We start from the raw sequence: 19415 nt of genomic DNA on the forward strand, positions 1-19415 counted from the left end.
GTTACTTATGGGGACATCGGTATTTTTGTTGCTTTTCTATCTTAAAATTGGTGATTATTTTTAGTTAGCAGACTAGTGATGAAACCACTATACTAAAATTTAACAGACTTGCTGAGTTACCCACTATATGCCAAGTAATATATAAGGCATTGGGCATGGAGCTGTGAAAATACTATATACAATCTGTTTCCAGGAACTTTCTGGTGGGGAAAATGAAATATTTCCTTGAGAGAAGTTTCTTTTGAGAGGTGACAAGTGTGTCTCTGAATCACAGGTGTAAGGGAAAAATTCTAAGAATAGTAGCTTGTGAGTATTTCAGCTTCCCTTACAGTATTTTCTCTTACTGACTGGGCAGTGTATTTGGAGCTTACACCACTGAAACTGGTAAAATTGCACATTTGTTGCCCTTTATAATTCCAGTGGCATTATTAAAAGAGAACATTTGGGAGAGAGAGTACCTTGCATGAAGCCAACCTGGGTTTGATTCCCTGTACCCTAAATGGTCCCCTGAGCATCCCTGGGTGAGGCCCAAAACCCCAAGAAAAGAGCTTTGGTTTTCTGTAAAATTTTAAAACCACCTGAACAGAGGATTGTAGGGAATTAAAGAATTTTCTTTTGTATCCATTTAGTAGAATCAAAGAAATCTTTTTTTCCCCTTTAAGTTTTTTTTTTTAATTGAATCAATGTGAAATACAAAGTTATTCATGATTAAGTTTCAGGTATACAATATTCCAACACCAAACTCTTCACCACTATGACAATGTCCCCGATTTCCCTCCTATCTCTATGGTAGCATTTTAACTATTTTTCTTTTCTTTTCCCTTTTAGGCACTGGTTTATAGTACTATTACATCCTTTTAGTACCCAGTTTTCTTTCAGAGTGACTACTTCCATCATAATTCTTTTTGGAGGCTGAGGGATCACCCATATCCCACAGTACTCAAGACTTATTCTTGGCTCTGTGCCCAGATTACTCTGGGTGAGCTGGGGATATCACATAGGGTGCTGGGGATGGAACCTGAGTCGGCCACATAACAAGGCAAGTGCCCTATCCGCTGAACTGTGTCCAGCCCCAAATCAGAGAAATCTTACCAGGAAAATGCAAGTGTTTTGTGATGTGTAATCACTTTCTACTCATCTTTTCATGGGGAAAAAATTAGTTTGGGTCCAGAGAGAAAGTATGAATTAAGGTAATTGCCTTGAATTAACCCTGATTTTGATTCTCAGCACCACATGGTCCTCTGAGGACCTCATGAGAACGCACTTGGGCATGCCTCACTGGCCCGGCACACTCCCTGAACCCCCAATGGGTATAACCTAGTCTCCCCGACAAGTATAGTTTTTAGTAATTGACTTATTTTAACCATGCACTTAAAGACCTGTGTGGAGTATTTCACAAGACAAACTGACCAGTACAGCTTTCATCTTAAAGATGTGTCTGTGTCATTAATGAAATGAAAAACTAGTAATTTACTTAAACAGTTTTTCATTTTCAGATCCAGAGTACTATGTCCTCTGTTATTGTTGGGTTTCGGGCCCACACTTAAGAGTGCTGGAGTTCTGTAGGGTAGCTCTGGGTGGTGCTGAGGGAAGTATCTTGGCATAGTCTGAGATTGAGCCCACGTACCTACGTGCAAAGTATGTGTTCCAGCCGGAAGAAAGCGAACAAGAGTTTGAAAGAGAAAATACATGTTCTGAAATCGTAATAATAAAAGCAACAAATTAAAAAATAAGGTACAGGGGCTGGGGAGAGTACAGTGGGGAAGCCACTTGCATGCAGTGGACCTGGGTTTGATCTGCGGTGCTAGTTTTCTGAGCATCACCAGGAGTGATCCCTGAGCACAGTCAGGTGAGTCCCCAAAACAACAACAAAATCTAAGGTATCACATCCTTGTGACATTAATTTTGGGTTTTAAGGTATATTTGGTAGTTTCTCCAGAAGATGGCACTGTTGAGTTAACGTTTCTTTTTCGGAGTAAGACAATAGACCATTCATCTTTGTGTCACCCAAACAAAGAAATATTCCTGTATGGTCCTTCTCCCAGCCAGCTAATCACATGCTATTGGAACTGACTGTCTTGTGATCTACTCCGTAGTTGGTAGATTAAAAACTAGCCGGTATATTAAAAAAATAAGCTGACACCTGGTAAATGATAGAAAGCAAAATATTGTCGAGTTTCCAAGGAATTATATATTGTCAGTTCAGTAGCTGAGACCTTAGAAGAGTAGTCTTTTTACGTTCTTGCTCAGGTGCCATTCAAAAATATTTTTCACTTCTCATGTTTTGTTCTGGAAAAAGTTGTAAATCTTTGTTACAAGTTAATATGACTGGAAGTATTGTAATGTCAATCTTGGTCTGCATACTGCAGCACTTTGCCTTTTAATGACTATATTCTCTTTCCTGGTTGCTTCAGTTTATGGTTAAAATTTTTACTTGCATACTTTCTATTTGCTGCCACTTCTACTGAACGACTTCTAGCATTGTAAAGGGATAGAGTCAAGTAAGATTAAGATGCAGAACTGGTTTTACTTGCGCTGCGTGTTCTAGAAGTTAGGTGTACAGTTTCTACGATAAAGGAAACAGCGCGTAGGGGGTTTGTTTTATTTATTGGAGGCGGGGTGCTAATTTAGGAGACATCATATACTGAAAATCAAACTTGTGCAATGCAGTCATTGCAGGGTTAAGGCAGTGTGGTAAAGAAATTAGCATCTGTAGAACGATCTGTCTGACCTAGACAATGGGGGCAAAGTCTCTGGCGTCCCACCACTGTGCCTAAACTCTAGCTACTTTCCAAGTCCAATACGCAATTTCATTTTTGTGCTTCCTCCCCGCGAAGAGAACAATAAAGGCTCTACGTGTTGGGCAGACTTCTCTACTCTTGCCTGCCTGAGTCACGGACATCCTGATGTCTATCGGGCCCTCGATGGGGTTAGCCCACACAGTTCGCATGGCTTCCTCCCCCCCTTATTTCTTCTTTTACTTTTAAATCTTATTATTTTCTATTCATTTATTTATTTTTAATGGAATCGCCGTGAGATACACAGTTACAAGGTTGTTCGTGATCGGGTTTTAAAGGCTAGGCGACTGCCTCGGGAGATAATGGGTGCTCCTCTGCTGGGGGGAGGGGGTGTCCATAAGCTGAAGGAAGCTCGGGTTCAGGACGAAGCGAGCGTCAGGGATTCCCCCAGAAGACTGTGCTGGCGTTCTGCAGCCCTAGGAATTTCAGGGGTGTCTCCGGGGAAGAGGAGGGGACTCACTCGACTGCAAGCGAGGGCTGCCAGAGGGAGCAGCTCGGGACCCGGGGAGCGGCGGGGCCGGGGCGGGGTTGCGGGGAAGGAGGAGAGCTCCTACGCTAACTCTGGAAGCCCAACCACGGAGACGCCGGCGCGGGGCGGGGGATGACCTCAGCCTCCTCGGCCTCGCTCCAGCCAATCAGTCCCGCGTCTTGGCATCCGAATCCAGGACCCCCGAAGCAGGACGCGCCGCCAGCCAATGAGGAGCGGGCGCCGGGAGACGGACGGGCCGGCGGCCTATGGGGCGGAGAGGCCCGGCTGCGCGTCTCCAGGCAGCGCCGGCTCTGGCTCGGGGGTGTGGCGCGGCGCCGGCGGGGGTGGGCGGGCACGCCGGGCGGCAGGTGTCGGCGGCGTCGGCATTCGGCGGCGATGGAGCGGCCCCGGGGAGCTGCGGACGGCCTCTCGCGCCGGCCTCACGGCCTCGGCCTCTTCCTCCTCCTCCTCCAGCTGCTGCCGCCGACCTCCCTGGGCCAGGACCGGCTGGACGCGCCGCCGCCGTCCGCGGCGCCGCTGTCGCGCTGGACTGGCCCCGTCGGGGTGAGCTGGGGGCTGCGCGCGGCCGCGCCCGGGGGCCCGTTTCCCCGCGGCGGCCGTTGGCGCCGCAGCGCCCCCGACGGGGACGAGGACTGCGGCGGGATCCGGGACTCGGTGGCCAGGCTGACCAACAACACGCACCAGGTGAGCGGGCGCCCGGCCCGGCCGCCGCGGGGGTCGCGGGGCGCCGCCGCGGGGGAGGGGGAAGGGCTGCTGCGGCTCGGGCCCGCGCGCCTCCAGGCCCGGCGGCCGGGACCCCGCTGCCCCGCGGCCCCGCGCCCCCTCCCCGAGGCCCCGAAACTGCGGCGGGCGGAGTCGGGCCCGGGAGCGGCCCCCGGCGCGCCGCGGTTGTGTTTCGTCACAGGGCGCAATCGGAGACTTCCAGGGCGTTCTTTCCACCCACCGGAGTTGTCAAAGCCCCTTGAGCGTCGTGATTTCCCGTCTTGCATAAATAATCCTGATCCGATCGCGCTGTTTTAATCCACCGGGAAGCCGGGGGTGCAGTCACCCTTTCAAGTGCTTGCAGAAGTTGGGTTGTGTGCAAGCCAAAGTGTGTGCCCCGGTGGGTCTTTACCCTGAACGGTGGGCAGGGTAGAGATCAGGGATCTGCGGGCCGTTGTCAGGTGACTGCGTGTAATTTTAATAGATTCAAGAACGAGAGCTTGGATAATGGCATGACATGCATGAGCTCACATCTGTGTAGGTTGTCGCTTAACGCCTGCAATTTGACCTTCTGTTGTGGCTTAGGATTGGCCAGGATGTCCTGTTAGGGCAAGCTTTCCAGCGGTTCAGAAACGCGTTGAAGATACTCGGCTTTGATCTCGGTCCTCCTCGACAACTTAAAACTCTGTCCCTAGGGACAAGCGCTCAACCATTGCACACTTAACGGGGCTGACAGTCACTTGTGAAGAATCTCCTGGCCCCTGTGCAATTTGGACGTCTTTCTCGTGTTTTGCTCAAACGAATGACTGAGCTGTTGCTTCCCATAGTAACATGGAATATTTTCAGCTGGGTCTGTTTTTCTCCACTCTGTCCTTTTCCTCTTCTGGAGAGAGTTGCTTGGGATGAATGGTTAACTGCCCTTGTTCTTGTACGTATGAACCTAAGCTGTCAGTCAGCCTCAGTAAGGTCAGTCTCTCCCTGAGTCTTTCTTTCTCACCCCTATACTAGACAGGGCATAATTCTTAGACCTAGGGACAGGCAGGCAGTAGTTCAAGCACAAGCTGTTAGGAATAACTCTGCTTGATGGAGTCCAAGTAGCAGCTGCTTCAAGATGACCAAGCAAGTGCAGATGGGTGTGACGGGTTGGGAAAGACAGGGAGGGTGGAGCTGCATACTGAGAAAACTTCCTATTTGACAGGGGGTGGGGAAGACACTACCCAAACCCTTGTACCCTTCACCCTTCCATTTCACAGAAACATTCTTGCAACGCTGATGCTTAATATGTAGCAGGACCACTTCCTTCCAGGAGCCGTCTGGTTGCCCTGATGTCCCTCCCAATATGGATTTTATTTTCCTCTGGCTGGTTGACCTACCTTTATGTCTGCCCCTGTTCCTACATTTCTTCTTTAGTTCAAGTCTTTCATGGTTAGTTTGAAATGATGGGTAATTTGTAACATGCTAAAGGAAGAGCTTGGAAATACTGGCTCAAGGGACTCTAATGCCAGAGCTACTCAAGAGAAGTCTGAAGCTACTCATTTTTCAAAGTCCAGTGCAAGGGTTCTGCTATTTTTTTGGTTTATTATTATATATATTTTAGCTGTTGTTTCTCATCTCCCCCTTTCAAAGTTTTTAACGTGTTTTTATATTTTAAAATTAATTTTATTTCCTTATATTTATTAACACCTGGAAGTGCTCAGGGATCACTCCTGGCAGTGCTCAGGAATCACTCCTAGCTGTGCTCAGGGGACCATGTGGAGTGCCAGGGATTGAACCTAGTCCTGCCAAGTACTAGGCAAATGCCATGCCCACTCTACTGTTGCTCTGGCTCCCAGACTTACTTATTTTTAAATAACTTTTCATGTTTGCTCATGATCTGCCTTTCACAGATTGCAACATTTTTGCAACATGCATATAAGGTAAAAGTGGAGCCGATACTAAGTCTTCACCTTAGAAATACTTGGTTCAAGGAGCACTAGCAGCAGCTCCCCCTCCTGAACCTATTTCGCTTTTCAGTCCTGTTTTCAGAAGTCATAATAAATCACCCTGAGCTTTACTAAGGAAATTAGTTTATTTGGACTCTTTGTAAACAGTGAAATGAAAGTATCACTGTGACAACTTGTCACCAGAGAGATTGTATACAAAAGTGTCGCTCAGAAACTCAGTGTCATCAAGAGTAGTTTTCTTTTCTTTTTCTCTTTTTTTTTTTTTTTTTTTGCTTTTGGGAGTCACACCCGGCAATGCTCGGGATTACCTCCTGGCTCTGCACTCAGAAATCACTCCTGGTGGTGCTTAGGGGACCATATGGGATGCTGGGAATTGAACTGGGTCGGCCGTGTGCAAGGCAAATGCTCTACCCGCTGTGCTATCGCTCTGGCCCCAGTGCTCTTTTCTTAGACTCAATGAATAACCTTCCCTTTCCCTAAATCCCCAGGCTGATCATGCCACTGATTCCTTCAAGTGTCTGGAGTTTTCTTGACATGTATAACTTTTGTACATGAGAAAATTGAGCAAGTCTTAAAAAAAAAATTTTTTTTTAATGTTGGTTGCTAAGTTGGATTGCTTCAAAACATTCCTCCCATAAGCACCCCTTTGAGGTTAGGCATGGAACTCTGTCTTAAAGAAACAGATGATATGTCTTGGCCAGAGTTACAGTGTTGGCTGAGATAATTTCCTTCCCATTCCTGTGTTTAGACCATTTGACAGTTTCCTTAAAACTTTTTAAACTTATAATTAATAAAGCCAGGAACTGTTGCTCATTCTGTCTTCTCTCTGCTCCCTTCATTCCTTGACACAAAACTTCCCAACTTCTACTCCAGCATCAAAGCCTCTGGTTTCTTAAATAAACCGGTGCTGTGGAGAGGCTATGCTGTATGGGATGTCAGCTCAGAGAAGAATGTGGGTGTTTGTTTGCTGGTGCTGGCAGGGCTGAGTCCAGGCTGACAAGACTGAATGTGCCTGCTGGAGGCTTCGAGGAGCTGCTGCTCTTAGCCTGTTGTGTATCTTTTGAACACCCAAGCTTTGAAGGTCAGTGCCTTTAAGTGCCTTGAAACTTGCTAACTGCCTCATTTATTCCAGTAGGCAGCCTCTCTTCATCCTGCCTTTCCTAGCATTTCCATCTCCCTCCCACCCCCCGTTTGATCTTCTCTTGAATCCTGTTCCATCCATTCTTTTTGCTCAAAAAAATAAATTCTGTTTGATCTGGTTTAAACAGAAGGAGCAAAATCTTCATGAGAATTCTATTATTAAACACACTGGGATTGCTAAAATGACTTATGAGTCAACAATCTCAGAAATATCAGCGGATTGAGGGCCTGAAACGATAGTACAGTGGGTAGGGCATTTGCCTTGCATGAGGCTAACCCTTGTTTGATCCCTGGCAACCCATATGGTCCCCCAGCCTGCCATTAGTGAGCACAGATCCAGGAGTAATTCCTGAGCACCGTCAGGTGTGGCTCCCCAAAATGGAAAAAAAAAAAGGAAAGAAATATCAGCAGATTTAATAAGATGTATTGGTATATTGCAGAAAGACTTTCTTACCTGAGGTTTGATTAGGATGAGCACAGAGAACTAGTCAAATAAGGCCACAAATGTCTCCCAGGGAAGGCTGTGTAACAGGGAGTAAGTTCTCTGCTGATTCAAATATTTGGCTCTGTGCAGAGTGACTTTTAATTAGAAATCAGAAAGTCTCCTGTTTGTGGAAATAATTGGAAGAAGTCTTACATTCTGCTCAGTTACTAATGACTATTTTCTTTTTGTAATGATAATAATAATACTAGTAGGCTCTCCAATCCTGCTGTTTTGATCTGATCTTTCATGTCAAGTTCAAAAGGTTATTAACCATTTCTTCTGCTCTCTTCGATTTCCATCAGCTCTTGCCAACAAGTGTTGGCTTCTCAGTGGGTGTCTGCAGAGGCTGACTGGCCAACTCTGTCCTAGTTGGCCTGTTCCCCTCGCCTGATTCTCTTGTGAAGGGCAGACTTGCACACTGAGTTGGGGTGCTCAGAGTTAGCAGAGTGATGTTTCTTTTCCTCCCTCTTACCCCAGCCCTCAGTTCTGCATAAAGCAAACTGTCCTTTGCATTAAGCAGGCTGTATTTTGAGACAAGAAAAATGATGGTGCTAAGTTGTTTTATATATTAATCCTGAAGTAGACGAAGTCATCAACCTTGACATTCAGTTTACAATTCAGCATTTCAGGCCTGGAAAGATAGGACAGCAGGTAGGGCACTTGCCTTGCACATGGCTGACCTGGGTTTGATACCTGGCACTGCATATGGTACCCCCAGCACTGCCAGGAGTGATCTCAGAGCACAGAGCTAGGAGTAAGCTCTGAGCACCTCTACTGGATATGCCCCCCACTGAAATATAGCTTTTCTAGCAAAGGGTTCTAGCAAAGGGCTAGATGGCAATCGCTTCAAAAATATTATGAATATTTTAGCATAGATACTGGATTTGTGAAAATTTGAGGGGGGGACCATACCCAGTGGTTACTCCTGGTACTTGGGGTTTACTCCTGGCTCTGCCTCCTGGAGGGCTTGGGAGACCATATCCTCATGCAAGGCAAGTGTCCTACCCACTATGGGTAGGGGCTGCCTGCATTTGTAAATTTATTATTTTTTTTTATGTTAGTTTGCTTTGGGGCCATACCAGCTGTGCCCTGGGGGTTACTCCTGGCTCTTTACTCAGGAATTATTCCTGATGGGGCTTGGAAGACCATATGGGATACAGGGATCAAACCCAGCTCAGCTGCATGCAAGGCAAGCGCCGTACCCACTGTATTGCCTCTCTGGCCCCTGCGCTTACAAATTTCTAGACACACTCAATTCTGTTCAGTTCCGCTTTGGTAACCACAGTTTCTGTTGCACCTTTTCAATCCCCTTTTTGAAACTTGGTCAGACTTCCCACCCTCTGTGTGGCCTCACTCATCTGTATGTAAGTCTGGGGCGCAATGGGACATGAAGAATAGGCTGGTTAATTTTATGTGTTGGAAGCAGATTTATTGATTCTTGTAATGGTGACTTTGATCACTGTGGGATTAGTAATATCTAATCTGAGTTTGCTGAAATTGAATGAATTTTTATGGCAGACACTCCCTAGCAACATTGTTATTAGTGAATGCTAGGCATTTAAATTGTCTTTTTTGTTTTTCCAAGACTGAGACTTTTTCCCTCTGTACCCTCAACCCTAGCCTCAGGAAACCTGGGGGGGGGTCGGGGGGAGGAGAGGGAAGGGGGGGGAGAGAGAGAGAGAGAGAGAAGAGGAGAGGAGAGAAGGGGGAAGGGGAGAAAATCTCCCATTGAAGTCTGTGGTGTTTTGCTGAGAAAGTTTTCTGAACGCTTCTTTTCTATGTTGCATTTCAGTCAGTATCTGGCTCTCAATTCCTCATCTGCAATATTACAAGTTTTAGACTAGATTTAAAGTGTTCTTAAAAGTTCTGTGACTCATTTGGAAGAAGCAGAGTCTCGAGGTTGGGATTGCAAATGTTTATTGGTTGATTCCTAATTTAGAAGCAAATTGTGGTTGTTCTGCTTCCCGGTTGAACTTGAACATAGCATCAGTTTCACATCTGGGGGTAATTTGTTACCACCTCCAGAGCTTGCTTTGGTGAAATCTGAGTTTTCTTAAATATAGGAGTCTTTTTTAAAAATATAATTGTGAAAGATATTTATCATAGTACTTTTTCCTTGTAAACTAAAAAGCCTTATGCGAATGAAAACTCCTAATTTAGATAGTCCAAAAGCAAACTCAATAGGTGTATAACAATAAATTTGTTTTTCCCTTTCCCTAGAATACTTGGCTAAAATTAAAGCTTTTTTCCCCTTTCTTATTGCTGTCTTGAAAATAGATGGTCAGCTTACATTAGCATATTTGCCCAGGGATAGTTAGAAACTAGCTAGTTAGAAATCTAGGAATTTTGGGGGTGGGGGTTGTGGGGGGAATCACACCCAGCTGTGCTCAGGCCTTACTTCTGGTTCTGTGCTCCAGATTCACTCGAGGCTGTGCTTTGGGGATCATACAGGGTGCCAGGGATAGAACTTGGGTGGGCTACATGCAAGGCAAGTGCCCTACCTCTGGTCCTATCTTTTTGGTCCTTAGAAACTTAGGTATGTTTAGATGTTATGATTCATGGGCTGGAGCAATAGCACAGCGGGTAGGGCGTTTGCCTTGCACGTGGATGACTTGGGTTTGATTCCCAGCATCCCATATGGTCCCCTGAAGCATTGCCGGGGTGATTCCTGAGTGCAGAGCCAGGAGTAACCCCTGTGCATCGCCAGGTGTGACCCAAAAAGCAAAAAAAGAAAAGAAAAGAAAAGAAAGATGTTATGATTCATTTTTATCAGTAGAAAAATGTATGTTTCCATCTTATGCTAAAATAAAATAAAATATTTTAGCTTATATTTTTATGAAGAAAGAAAATGTGGGGCCAGAATGATAATACAGTGGAATATACATGTTTTCCTTCATACATCTGACCCACTGAGTGCAGAGCCAGGAATAAATTCTGAGCAATGTTGGATGTGGCCCAAAATCAAAATACAAGAAGAAAAAAAAATGTATGTTTTGCCCTTCTAGGACTTAGGAGTCTCTCATATTTGCTTTTGTTAACAGGTTTGTTAATTTCTTCCCATATGCTTTTAAAGTTTAACTTCTAGCTTATAGTTGAATCAGTTTGCTAGTCTCTTTGTTTCTGTTATTTTGCCATACCTGGTTATGTTTAGGGATCATTTCTGGCAGTGCCCAGGGGAGCATATGCTGGGGATCAAACCAGGGTCAGGTGTGTGCGAGGCAAGCACCCTGCCTGCTGTACCAGTCTTCAGCCCCGAAAGCTATCTTAATACCCAGAGTTGAGTCCTGACTCTGTTGCTGTGTGATGATAAATAATTGTTTCATTTCTCTGACACTTTTAGTTAAAAAAAGTTAAACTAGAAAAGGGGGCCAGAGCGATGGTACAGTGCAGAAGGCGCTGGCCTTGCCTGTGGCCTTGCCTGGCCTTGCCTGCTTCCATTGCTTCTATTCCCAGTACCATATGGCCCCCCTGAGCATTGCCAAGAACCACCCCCAAATGGAGAAGCAAAAGTCATCCCTGAGCTCTACCAGGTGTGGTCCCAAACCTCCTCCAAACAAACAAACAAACAAACTGGAAAAGGGCCTCTAGGATTATTTGAAGGGTCTAGTGAAAAGTTTTCTGTTTGTTGCTTTTTCTGGAGGAGTCTGGGGCTTGGAGGTGGTGGTGGGGTTTCGCATAGGGGTTACTTCCAGTAGTTCCTGGGAAGACTGCTTAAGGGCCATGAGGACTACCCTTGTTTGTGCTTGAGGAGCCATGCGGTTCTAGGAATGGCGTTCAGGGCCTCACGCCTGCTCGTCATGTGCTTTTTACCACTTGAACCAAATCCCTTGCTCAAGTTGAGAAATTTTTACCATCTTATTTCATTAAATATAAAGTTATGTATAGACATTACTCATTTAAGCCCTTACTGAATGACCCACAGTGGAGTCCAACAGTAGAAGTGTTTGCTTGATGTCACCAGAAGGGTTCGGGTGCTAGGATGGCTTGCTCAAATTGGGAAGAGTGTTTGCAGAGGGCATGCCCAGTGCTGCACAGCATCAGGGAAGACCTCCTGGGGAAGAGGATCAAGGCCTGACCGCATTCTAGGAGTTTGTAAACACTTGGAGGTGAAATCCAGATGGTCATTGGTCAGTGGGAAGAAATAGTTGATAAGAAGTAGGAAGTTCGGGGCTGGAGAGATAGCACAGCGGGTAGGGCGTTTGCCTTGCACGCAGCGGACCCGGGTTCAAATCCCAGCATCCCATATGGTCCCCTGAGCATGACCAGGGGTAATTCCTGAGTGCAAAGCCAGGAGTAACCCCTGTGCATTGCCAGGTGTGATGCAAAAAAAAAAAAAAAAGTAGGAAGTTCTAGGAATTCTAGGAAGACATTTTGGCGAGGTATGAAATGGGAAGAGGTGACTGGGTGGGCGTGTGGCATTGGGACTCAGTGGACACACTTATTCAATAGGTAGTATTAGAGTTGAGTTCACAGAAAAAGGGAGTCCAAAAGACTTGCCTTTGCATGAGCTAGGCCAGTGCGTGCCCAGCAGGGGAAGAGAACTGAAGGCAGGGATGACTGTCTTCTCTCCTTGAAATCCTGAAAGTCTCAAGGAGCTCTCCTAAACTCCTGGACTCTGCTGTAGGAGGAAGTAGACCAAACATCAGATGCCCCGGAGCTATAAAATCATAAAACCCTTGAACAGATTTCATTTTGGGGGGCGTGGTGGGGGGAGAAGTTTTGGTCATACTCATTGGTGCTCAGGGTTTGCTCCTGGCTCTCTGCCCAGGGGTTCAAACTAGGGTCAGTTGTGTGTGAGGTAAGTGCACTACCTGTAGCACTCCTCTCTGGTCCCCACAGACAGATTTCTTTCTGAACATTTTTGGACAAGATTAACTCTTGAAGCTGCTCTTGCCGAAACTGTGCTTAACAGTTTGAATCATAGATGGTTAGGCTGATAAGCTTATCAGATCTCCTGCTTTTACTGATGAAGCCAAGTGACTTACATGCTTACAGGTCAAGAGATGGGAGTGGAATACAGTTGTCCTAACATGGAACTGCATTTGGAAGTGTTTTCTAGACACGTTGTAAGTCAATGTATTTGCTCTAGGGGTGAGGCAGGGTGTAGATTCTTGTTTGTAAGTGATTTTGTAAGTTATGAATTCTTTTCTGCTCCTTAAGGTCATAGTACCATCAACAGAGTGCTTTCTAAGTCTCAGTTCTCTGTCATATAAAGTAGAAAATTATCATTAAGCTTTGAAGAGGACACGTGAATGCCATGTGCTCAGGGCTTACTTTCAGACTCTGGGCTCAGAGATCACTCCTGGTGGCATTTGGGGAACCATATGTGGTTCCAGGGATCAAACTGGGATTGACTACATGCAAAACAAGTGCCTTAACTTCTGTATCTCCAGCCCCTGTACATGTGATTTGTGTCACTCCTTAATAGATTTATTGACTTGTTAGTGAATCCACATGACCCAATTATCAGTTAAATGATCTGATAAATACAGTCCTGGAACCAGCTTCAGAGGAACATATGTATAAAACAGATGAGGCACAAATGTATTTAGTTTTATCACTTGGCAAGGTTGAGTAGCAGGCTTGAGCGGGGGTGGCAATAATGAGAATGAGTCAAGATTGGCAGAAATGGCAGAAATGGAAGAAGCATATGTGTTCTTTCAACCTACTTGAGTGCATCAACAATTTTTTTCCTGTGATGTTAGGAATTGAACTCAGAACCTCATATATGCAAGGCAAGTGTTCCTCCTCTGAGCCTCATCCCCAGCCCTGCATCAAAATTTTATCTTGTTAATTTGCCTGAGAGTTGTATGAAAGAGTGATTAGGTGGGACCCTTATCTCAGGCCTGGATTTAACTCTCAGTGGGGATCATGGACACATAGTCTCAACTGAATCACCTTCATCTGTAACATTCAGTGATACCTGTGTATCACAGTTGCTCAGGAAAGTTCAGCTGAAAGCCTTAGGTTTGGTTTTATTTTGTTTGGGTCTATGAGATGGATGTACTGATAACTTATTCCAAGTGAAGATTTAAAAAGGCTTTAGTTTTTTTTTCTATAAGATGGATGTTCAAGTAATTTACTCCAGGTGAAGAAATAATAAGGGGTTTAGCATTTGTTCATCTGTTTTTCTAATCTCCACAAAGTTTCAGATGCAGGGGGCTGGAGAGGGGTCATAAAAGTGTTTGAAAACCAGATAAATTTAGGGACTGGAGAGATAGTACAGTAGGTAGGGCATTTGCTTTGCATGCATGCAGCTGACCTGAGTTTGATTCCTGGCATCCCATACGATCCCCCAGGTACTTCGAGGAGTGATTACTGAGTGCAGAGCCAGGAGTAACTCCTGAGCATCACTGGGTGTGGCCCACCCCCAGTAAAATAAAATGAAATGTTATCAGTAAATGTTTGATTTGTACACCTATTATATTTACCTAAGGTCACATAAAAATTTCTTAGGCAAAAAGGGGGTACAACAATAGCCAGAATCTGGAAACAACCTAGGTGCCCGAAACAGACAACTGGATAAAGAAACTATGGTACATCTACACAATACAGCCACCAGGAAAAATGAAGTCATTAAATTTGCTTATAAATGAATGGACCTGGAGAATGTCATGCTGAGTGAAATGAGTCAGAAGGAAAGGGACAGACATAGAATTATAGCACTCATTTGTGGAATATAAAAAATCATAGTATGAGACTAATGCCCAATGACAGTAGAAATGACTGCCAGGAGTACTGGCCCACAGTTGGAAGCTTGCCACAAGTGGTGGGGAGAGGGCAGTTAGGATAGAGAAGGGGCCACTATGACAATGATAGTTGAAAATGATAACTCTGGACAAGAATTGAATGCTGAAAGTAGGTAAAGAAATATACATGGTAAACTTTCAGTATCTGTACTGCAAATCCCCAAAAGGAAAGAGAGAAGAGGGCTTACCCTAGAGGCTACTTCGGGTGGGGGTGGGGTGGGAGAGAAATGTACACTGGTGAAGGGTCTGGTGTTGAAACATTGTATGTTCAAAACCACTCATGAACAACTTTGTAATTGTGTATCTTATGGTGGTTTAATTTCAAAAAGGGGGGGAAGCGCAAAGGGGGAAAAGGTCAAGAAGCCCCTGAAGAGGAGTTTGACTCCTTGCCCCACCACTTCCCTTTTGTCTGTGCCTGGAGTGTGTGTTTGTGGGTTGGGCCCTGGGAGCTGAGGCACAGCCCAGAAGGTCAGGTCTCTGACCTTTGGGACCATAGAGGAAATAGACATTAAACAAGCATCTCATTGTAAATGTGATAAGTACCAGGAAGGAAATAATACAAGAGAGTAATTGGCAGAGGTGCTTTTCTGGAAATTTGAGGAAAGTCTGGCTGAGGCATCATTTAAGCAGATCCTTGGCCATGCCTATAAAACGTTGCCGAGCATTATTCACAATGGCCAAAATCTGGAAGCAACCGATCCCCAATGTCCAAGATCAGATGACTGGATAAAGAAACTGTGGTCCGTAGACACAATGGAATACTGTAAGCTATAAGAAAAAAAATGAATTCACGAGATTGGCTACCACATGAACTAAGCTGTGGAGGATCATGCTGAGTGAAGTCAGGCAGAAGGAGACGCCAGAGATCTCTCTCACACAGGACTGGTGAAACAATAGGGGAGTAGCAAAGGCCTAAAGGCAACAGAAACAGAATCCTCTGCAGTAGAAAGCTAAGTAGGAAGCTCACCATGGGGGTGGGGGTGGGGCACCTGGACAGTGGTGGAGGGAAGGGGACACCTGGGTGGAGGGTGTGGTGCCGGAATAGGTCATGTATGACGTCCTCCCAATAACAGTCTAAACCACGGTGTCCCTGCACTCCCCCCAAAAGAACAAAAATAATGTTGCCAGCGGACTGTCCCCCCTGAGAGTGGCATGTTAGAAGGCACGGGGCTGGTAAGAGCTTGGTGAGCCTGGGTGCCTGGCACAGGCGGTGCCAAGGGAGCGAGGAGCCAGTTCCCACAGGCCTCGGGTGAGCCGTCAGCCTTTCTGCTCCGGTCAGCTTCAGCCGAGTCCTTGCTCACCAGCCTTTCTTTGGAAGGAGACTATATTACAACAATTAATTGCTAACAGTTTGAAATTTGCTAATTTATTGGGCTAGAATGAATTTTCCACAAACACACGTTCTTCATAATCGAAGCCTGTCATTTGAAATGCCAAGGGTTGTTTGTGTTTACTTGTTTCATTTTTATGGAAAATTTTCCAAATTATTGCTCGGCCTTTTTAGTTAACCTCCCTTAATAGTGTGACTCAAAAACAATTGTGTTTTTCTGCAGCATGACTGATTTTAATGTGGTATGGTATGGCATTCACCTCAGTGTTAGTAGGGAGGAGAGGTACCAGGGTTAAAGCACTTGCCTTGTATGCAGCTGATTGTGGTTTTGTACCTGGTACCATGCATGGTTCCCCGGGCGCCCTCAGGGGTCACTCCCGAACACAGAGCCAGGAACAGCCCCGGAGCATTGCGGGGTATGACCCACACCCCACCACAGCTCTCACCAAAAAATACCCTCCAGCAGGTGTTGAAGTAGGTGGGTCTGTTCTCTCCCATGTCTAAGGGCCCAGCTTAGAAATCGAGTGTCATGGTCTACTTTAAGTTTACTTTTATTTCTGCCTGAGTAACAGTCTTTTGATACTCCATTTTTCTTTGTTACTCTCTGTACTCTACATACACTCTCCTGAATTCACTGTTTCTCTTTAAATTTAGGGCGGGGGGGAAGTGACTGATTTTAAGCAGGTCTATCAAGCTTAACAATTGAATTATAGAGTGGTGGTCTCTTGGAGGTCAGTGCATGGGTTTTTAGCGTGTAGACAGTGGCACAGAGGCCTTTGACTTCCTCTAAGCAGGTGCCCTAGCTATTGAGAGCCACAAACATGGGAGATTACTGTTACCCTCTCCTTTTAGTACTCAGGAGTTGGGGGACAGGGGATGGGTTTCAAAACAAAGACATCAGTGGAAAAAAGCACACTTGTTAATTTGGGGGTTTTGTTTTATTTTGCTTTTTGCTTTCTGGGTCACACCCAGCGATGCACAAGGGTTACTCCTGGCTCTGCACTCAGGAATTACTCCTGGCGGTGCTGGGGGACCATATGGGATGCTGGGAATTGAACCTGGGTCAGGCATGTGCAAGGCAAACACCCTACCCGCTGTGCTATCACTCCAGCCTCCACACTTGTTAATTTTGAATGAGTCAGAAATTTTTTCTTAGAAATTAGAGCATACTTTATTTTTTTAATTTTTGAATTTTGAAAAATAGGACATGTATTTGTTTAAACATTGCCTAAGGAAAAGATAGTTGAGTTGAACTGATTCAGCTTTCCACCCTTGACTATAATAGACTTATATTCAAGGGGGAAAGAGTTAAAATGTTATGTCGCTTTTTTTTTTTTCCTAAAGTTGCTGAACTTTCTCTTCCCACCTTCTTTCTTTCTTTCTTTGTTTCTTTTTTCCTTTTTTTTTTTTTTTTGTACTTTAGGGCCACACATGGAAGTGCTCAAGCCTTACTCCTGGCTCTGCACTTATGAATTGCTTTTGGCAGGCCTGGGGTCCATGTGGGATGCTGGGGTATTGAACCCAGGTCACCACGTGCAAGGCAAGTGCCCTAACTGCTGTACTATTGCTCTGGCCCAATGTTACTGAATTTTTTGTAGGACAGCGAAATAATACTTAAAAAATGCTTTGGAGCCACCACGACTTATAGTGTTGATGGTGTTTCCAGCAAACAATGTTTCAGCACCAGAGCCTCTACCAGAGTGTCACTTCCCTCCACCATCATCTCAGTATCCCCCCACTCCACCCCTCCAGCGTCTCCCCAACCTCCAGGGTAGCTCAGTTCTACATACCAATCCTCAGGTTCTGTTGCCTTTGGCCATTTGTTATTCCCTTACTATGCTGCTTTGTATCCCACATATGAGCAAGAGCACTCTTCAATGAGTCATATAATTAAAAAACTTATAGATATTAAGAAGGTTGGGGCAGGGAGATAGCTCAAAGTGCTGGTTTGTATGCTTTACACAAAGGAGCCTGGATTTCATCCCCAGCACTGCATGGTCCTCTGAGCATTGCCAGGTGTGGCCTCAGCTGCCTCATCCCACCCGAAAATAAAAAAATGGAATATGGACTTTCCAGCCTCCCTCACCTTAGTGATAAAGTTAGATGGTGCTGCTTAAATTCACACCAGTTATGGCAGAATAGGAAACAAAATTCAGGTTGGCTGATTATTAATCCTGTGCTTTCCTCAGTAGCATCCTGCCTCATAGACAACTCTGAATAAATAGGTTTGAAAACATCTACAGTGTTGTATGTTTAGCATTTTCATGTCTAAGAATAGTCTCCATGAGAACTGGAACATTTGTGATCTTATTTCTGATCTTCGCAGTGCTGTATTTAACAGAACTGTCATCTGTTCCCACTGGCTTCCTGCCTGTAAGGTCTTCACCCCAGGTGCTATGCCAGCTCTCTCTTGCACATCACTGCCTCCTTCCTGTGATCTCCAGGTTCCCTAGGTAGGACCCAGCAGCCTACTAGTAAATTCTCGGCTTTAAGGATAACCGTATCTTGGCTTTTTGTATATTGTCTCATTTGCTCCTTATTGTTCCTTTGAGTGAGATAGCATGATTTTTTTTTCTCCCTGAGGAAATGGATCCCCGAGAGAGAAAATGTCGGTGCCTACTTTCCCAACTAGGTAGTTAAAGGAGTAGATTTTTGTTTGTTTGCTTTGGGGCCACACCTGGCTGTGTTCAGGGGTTATTCCTAGCTCTGTGCTTAGGGATCACTCCTGGCAGGATGGGAGAACCATATATAGTGCCCAAGACCAAACTGGGGTCAGCTGCTGCAAGGAAAGCACCCTGTATGCCTTGTCTCCTCTCTGACCACAGTCGGAGGCTCCTGCAGCCCTTGGAATTGATAGTTTCACTATGGTGGCGTATCTTCTCCAAAATGTCTAATGTACTGAGCCTTTCTTTTTAGACTCTGTAAGAAGTCTGAATTCTAGAGCGTGAGCTCCGTGAACCATGGCTGCATTGTAACTGCTGTTTCCCAAGTGTCCCATGAGGCCCAGCATATGGGAGGTGCACAGATGCACTTGTTGAAAGAATGAAAGTGTACGCAGGGTGATGCTTCAGTTCAGTGGTCTTCAGCCACCGGTCCACTACTGGTGCCAATCTGCCAGTGTGGAGAGCTTGAAGAATGCTGCTGTAGTTCATGCTCTTGTTTACTTGCCAGAGAGCTTGTGACTTATGGCAGGAGTGCTGGTCCTCTGCAGGTGGCAGTGGAGCTGGGCTCACCGTATGACCTAATTAATCCCTCCCCCATCTCCACCCCCCTACAGCGTGAGGTCGGTTCATTTGTTTGGGGGTCATCCCTGGTGGTGCTCTGGGTCTTTTCCTATCTCTGTGCTCAGGAATCACTCCTTGTTGGGCTTGGGGGACTGTATGGGGCGCTGGGGATGGAACCCCGGTAGGCCACGTGCAAGGCAAACTTCCTACCTGTTGTACTATCACTTTGGACCCTGTCTATGGCTTAGTTTTGATCAGGTGTGATAGCCATGAGAAGCAGAAAGTTCTCCTTACTGAGTTTTTCCAAGCTACAGTGAGCTTGGGACCATTTTTACCTTTTTTTAAATTATGATAGGATTGAATTCAACTTCTGGCTTAATTGGATGTGAAGAGTGGTTTTCATAAAGAACTTTATGTTTTGTGACGACTTTTCTCTTTTTCTAAGTAAAACTAGGGATTCACCTCATGACCATATTTGTGTTCATTCATAATCTCTGAATATGTGAGCCCTTAATGCTTTAAATGTAGGCAGTAAGGGTTCTGGCACTGAGGGGG

At 45.4% G+C, this 19415-nt stretch overlaps 1 protein-coding gene across 2 annotated transcripts in view; it reads left to right on the forward strand.

The window, feature by feature from the left end:
- The first annotated feature begins 3590 nt into the window (after positions 1–3590).
- The window catches only part of SORT1 (sortilin 1), an 80182-nt gene continuing 64357 nt past the window's right edge, over positions 3591–19415 (forward strand). For both annotated transcript variants that reach the window (XM_055138058.1, XM_055138059.1), the window contains exon 1: positions 3591–3972. In XM_055138058.1, the coding sequence (XP_054994033.1) occupies positions 3664–3972 (309 nt within the window). In that variant the 5' untranslated portion in view covers positions 3591–3663. The remainder of the gene's footprint in view (positions 3973–19415) is intronic.

The sequence above is a fragment of the Sorex araneus genome, chromosome 5 (assembly GCF_027595985.1).
Source record: "Sorex araneus isolate mSorAra2 chromosome 5, mSorAra2.pri, whole genome shotgun sequence".
NCBI classification, from domain to species: domain Eukaryota; kingdom Metazoa; phylum Chordata; class Mammalia; order Eulipotyphla; family Soricidae; genus Sorex; species Sorex araneus.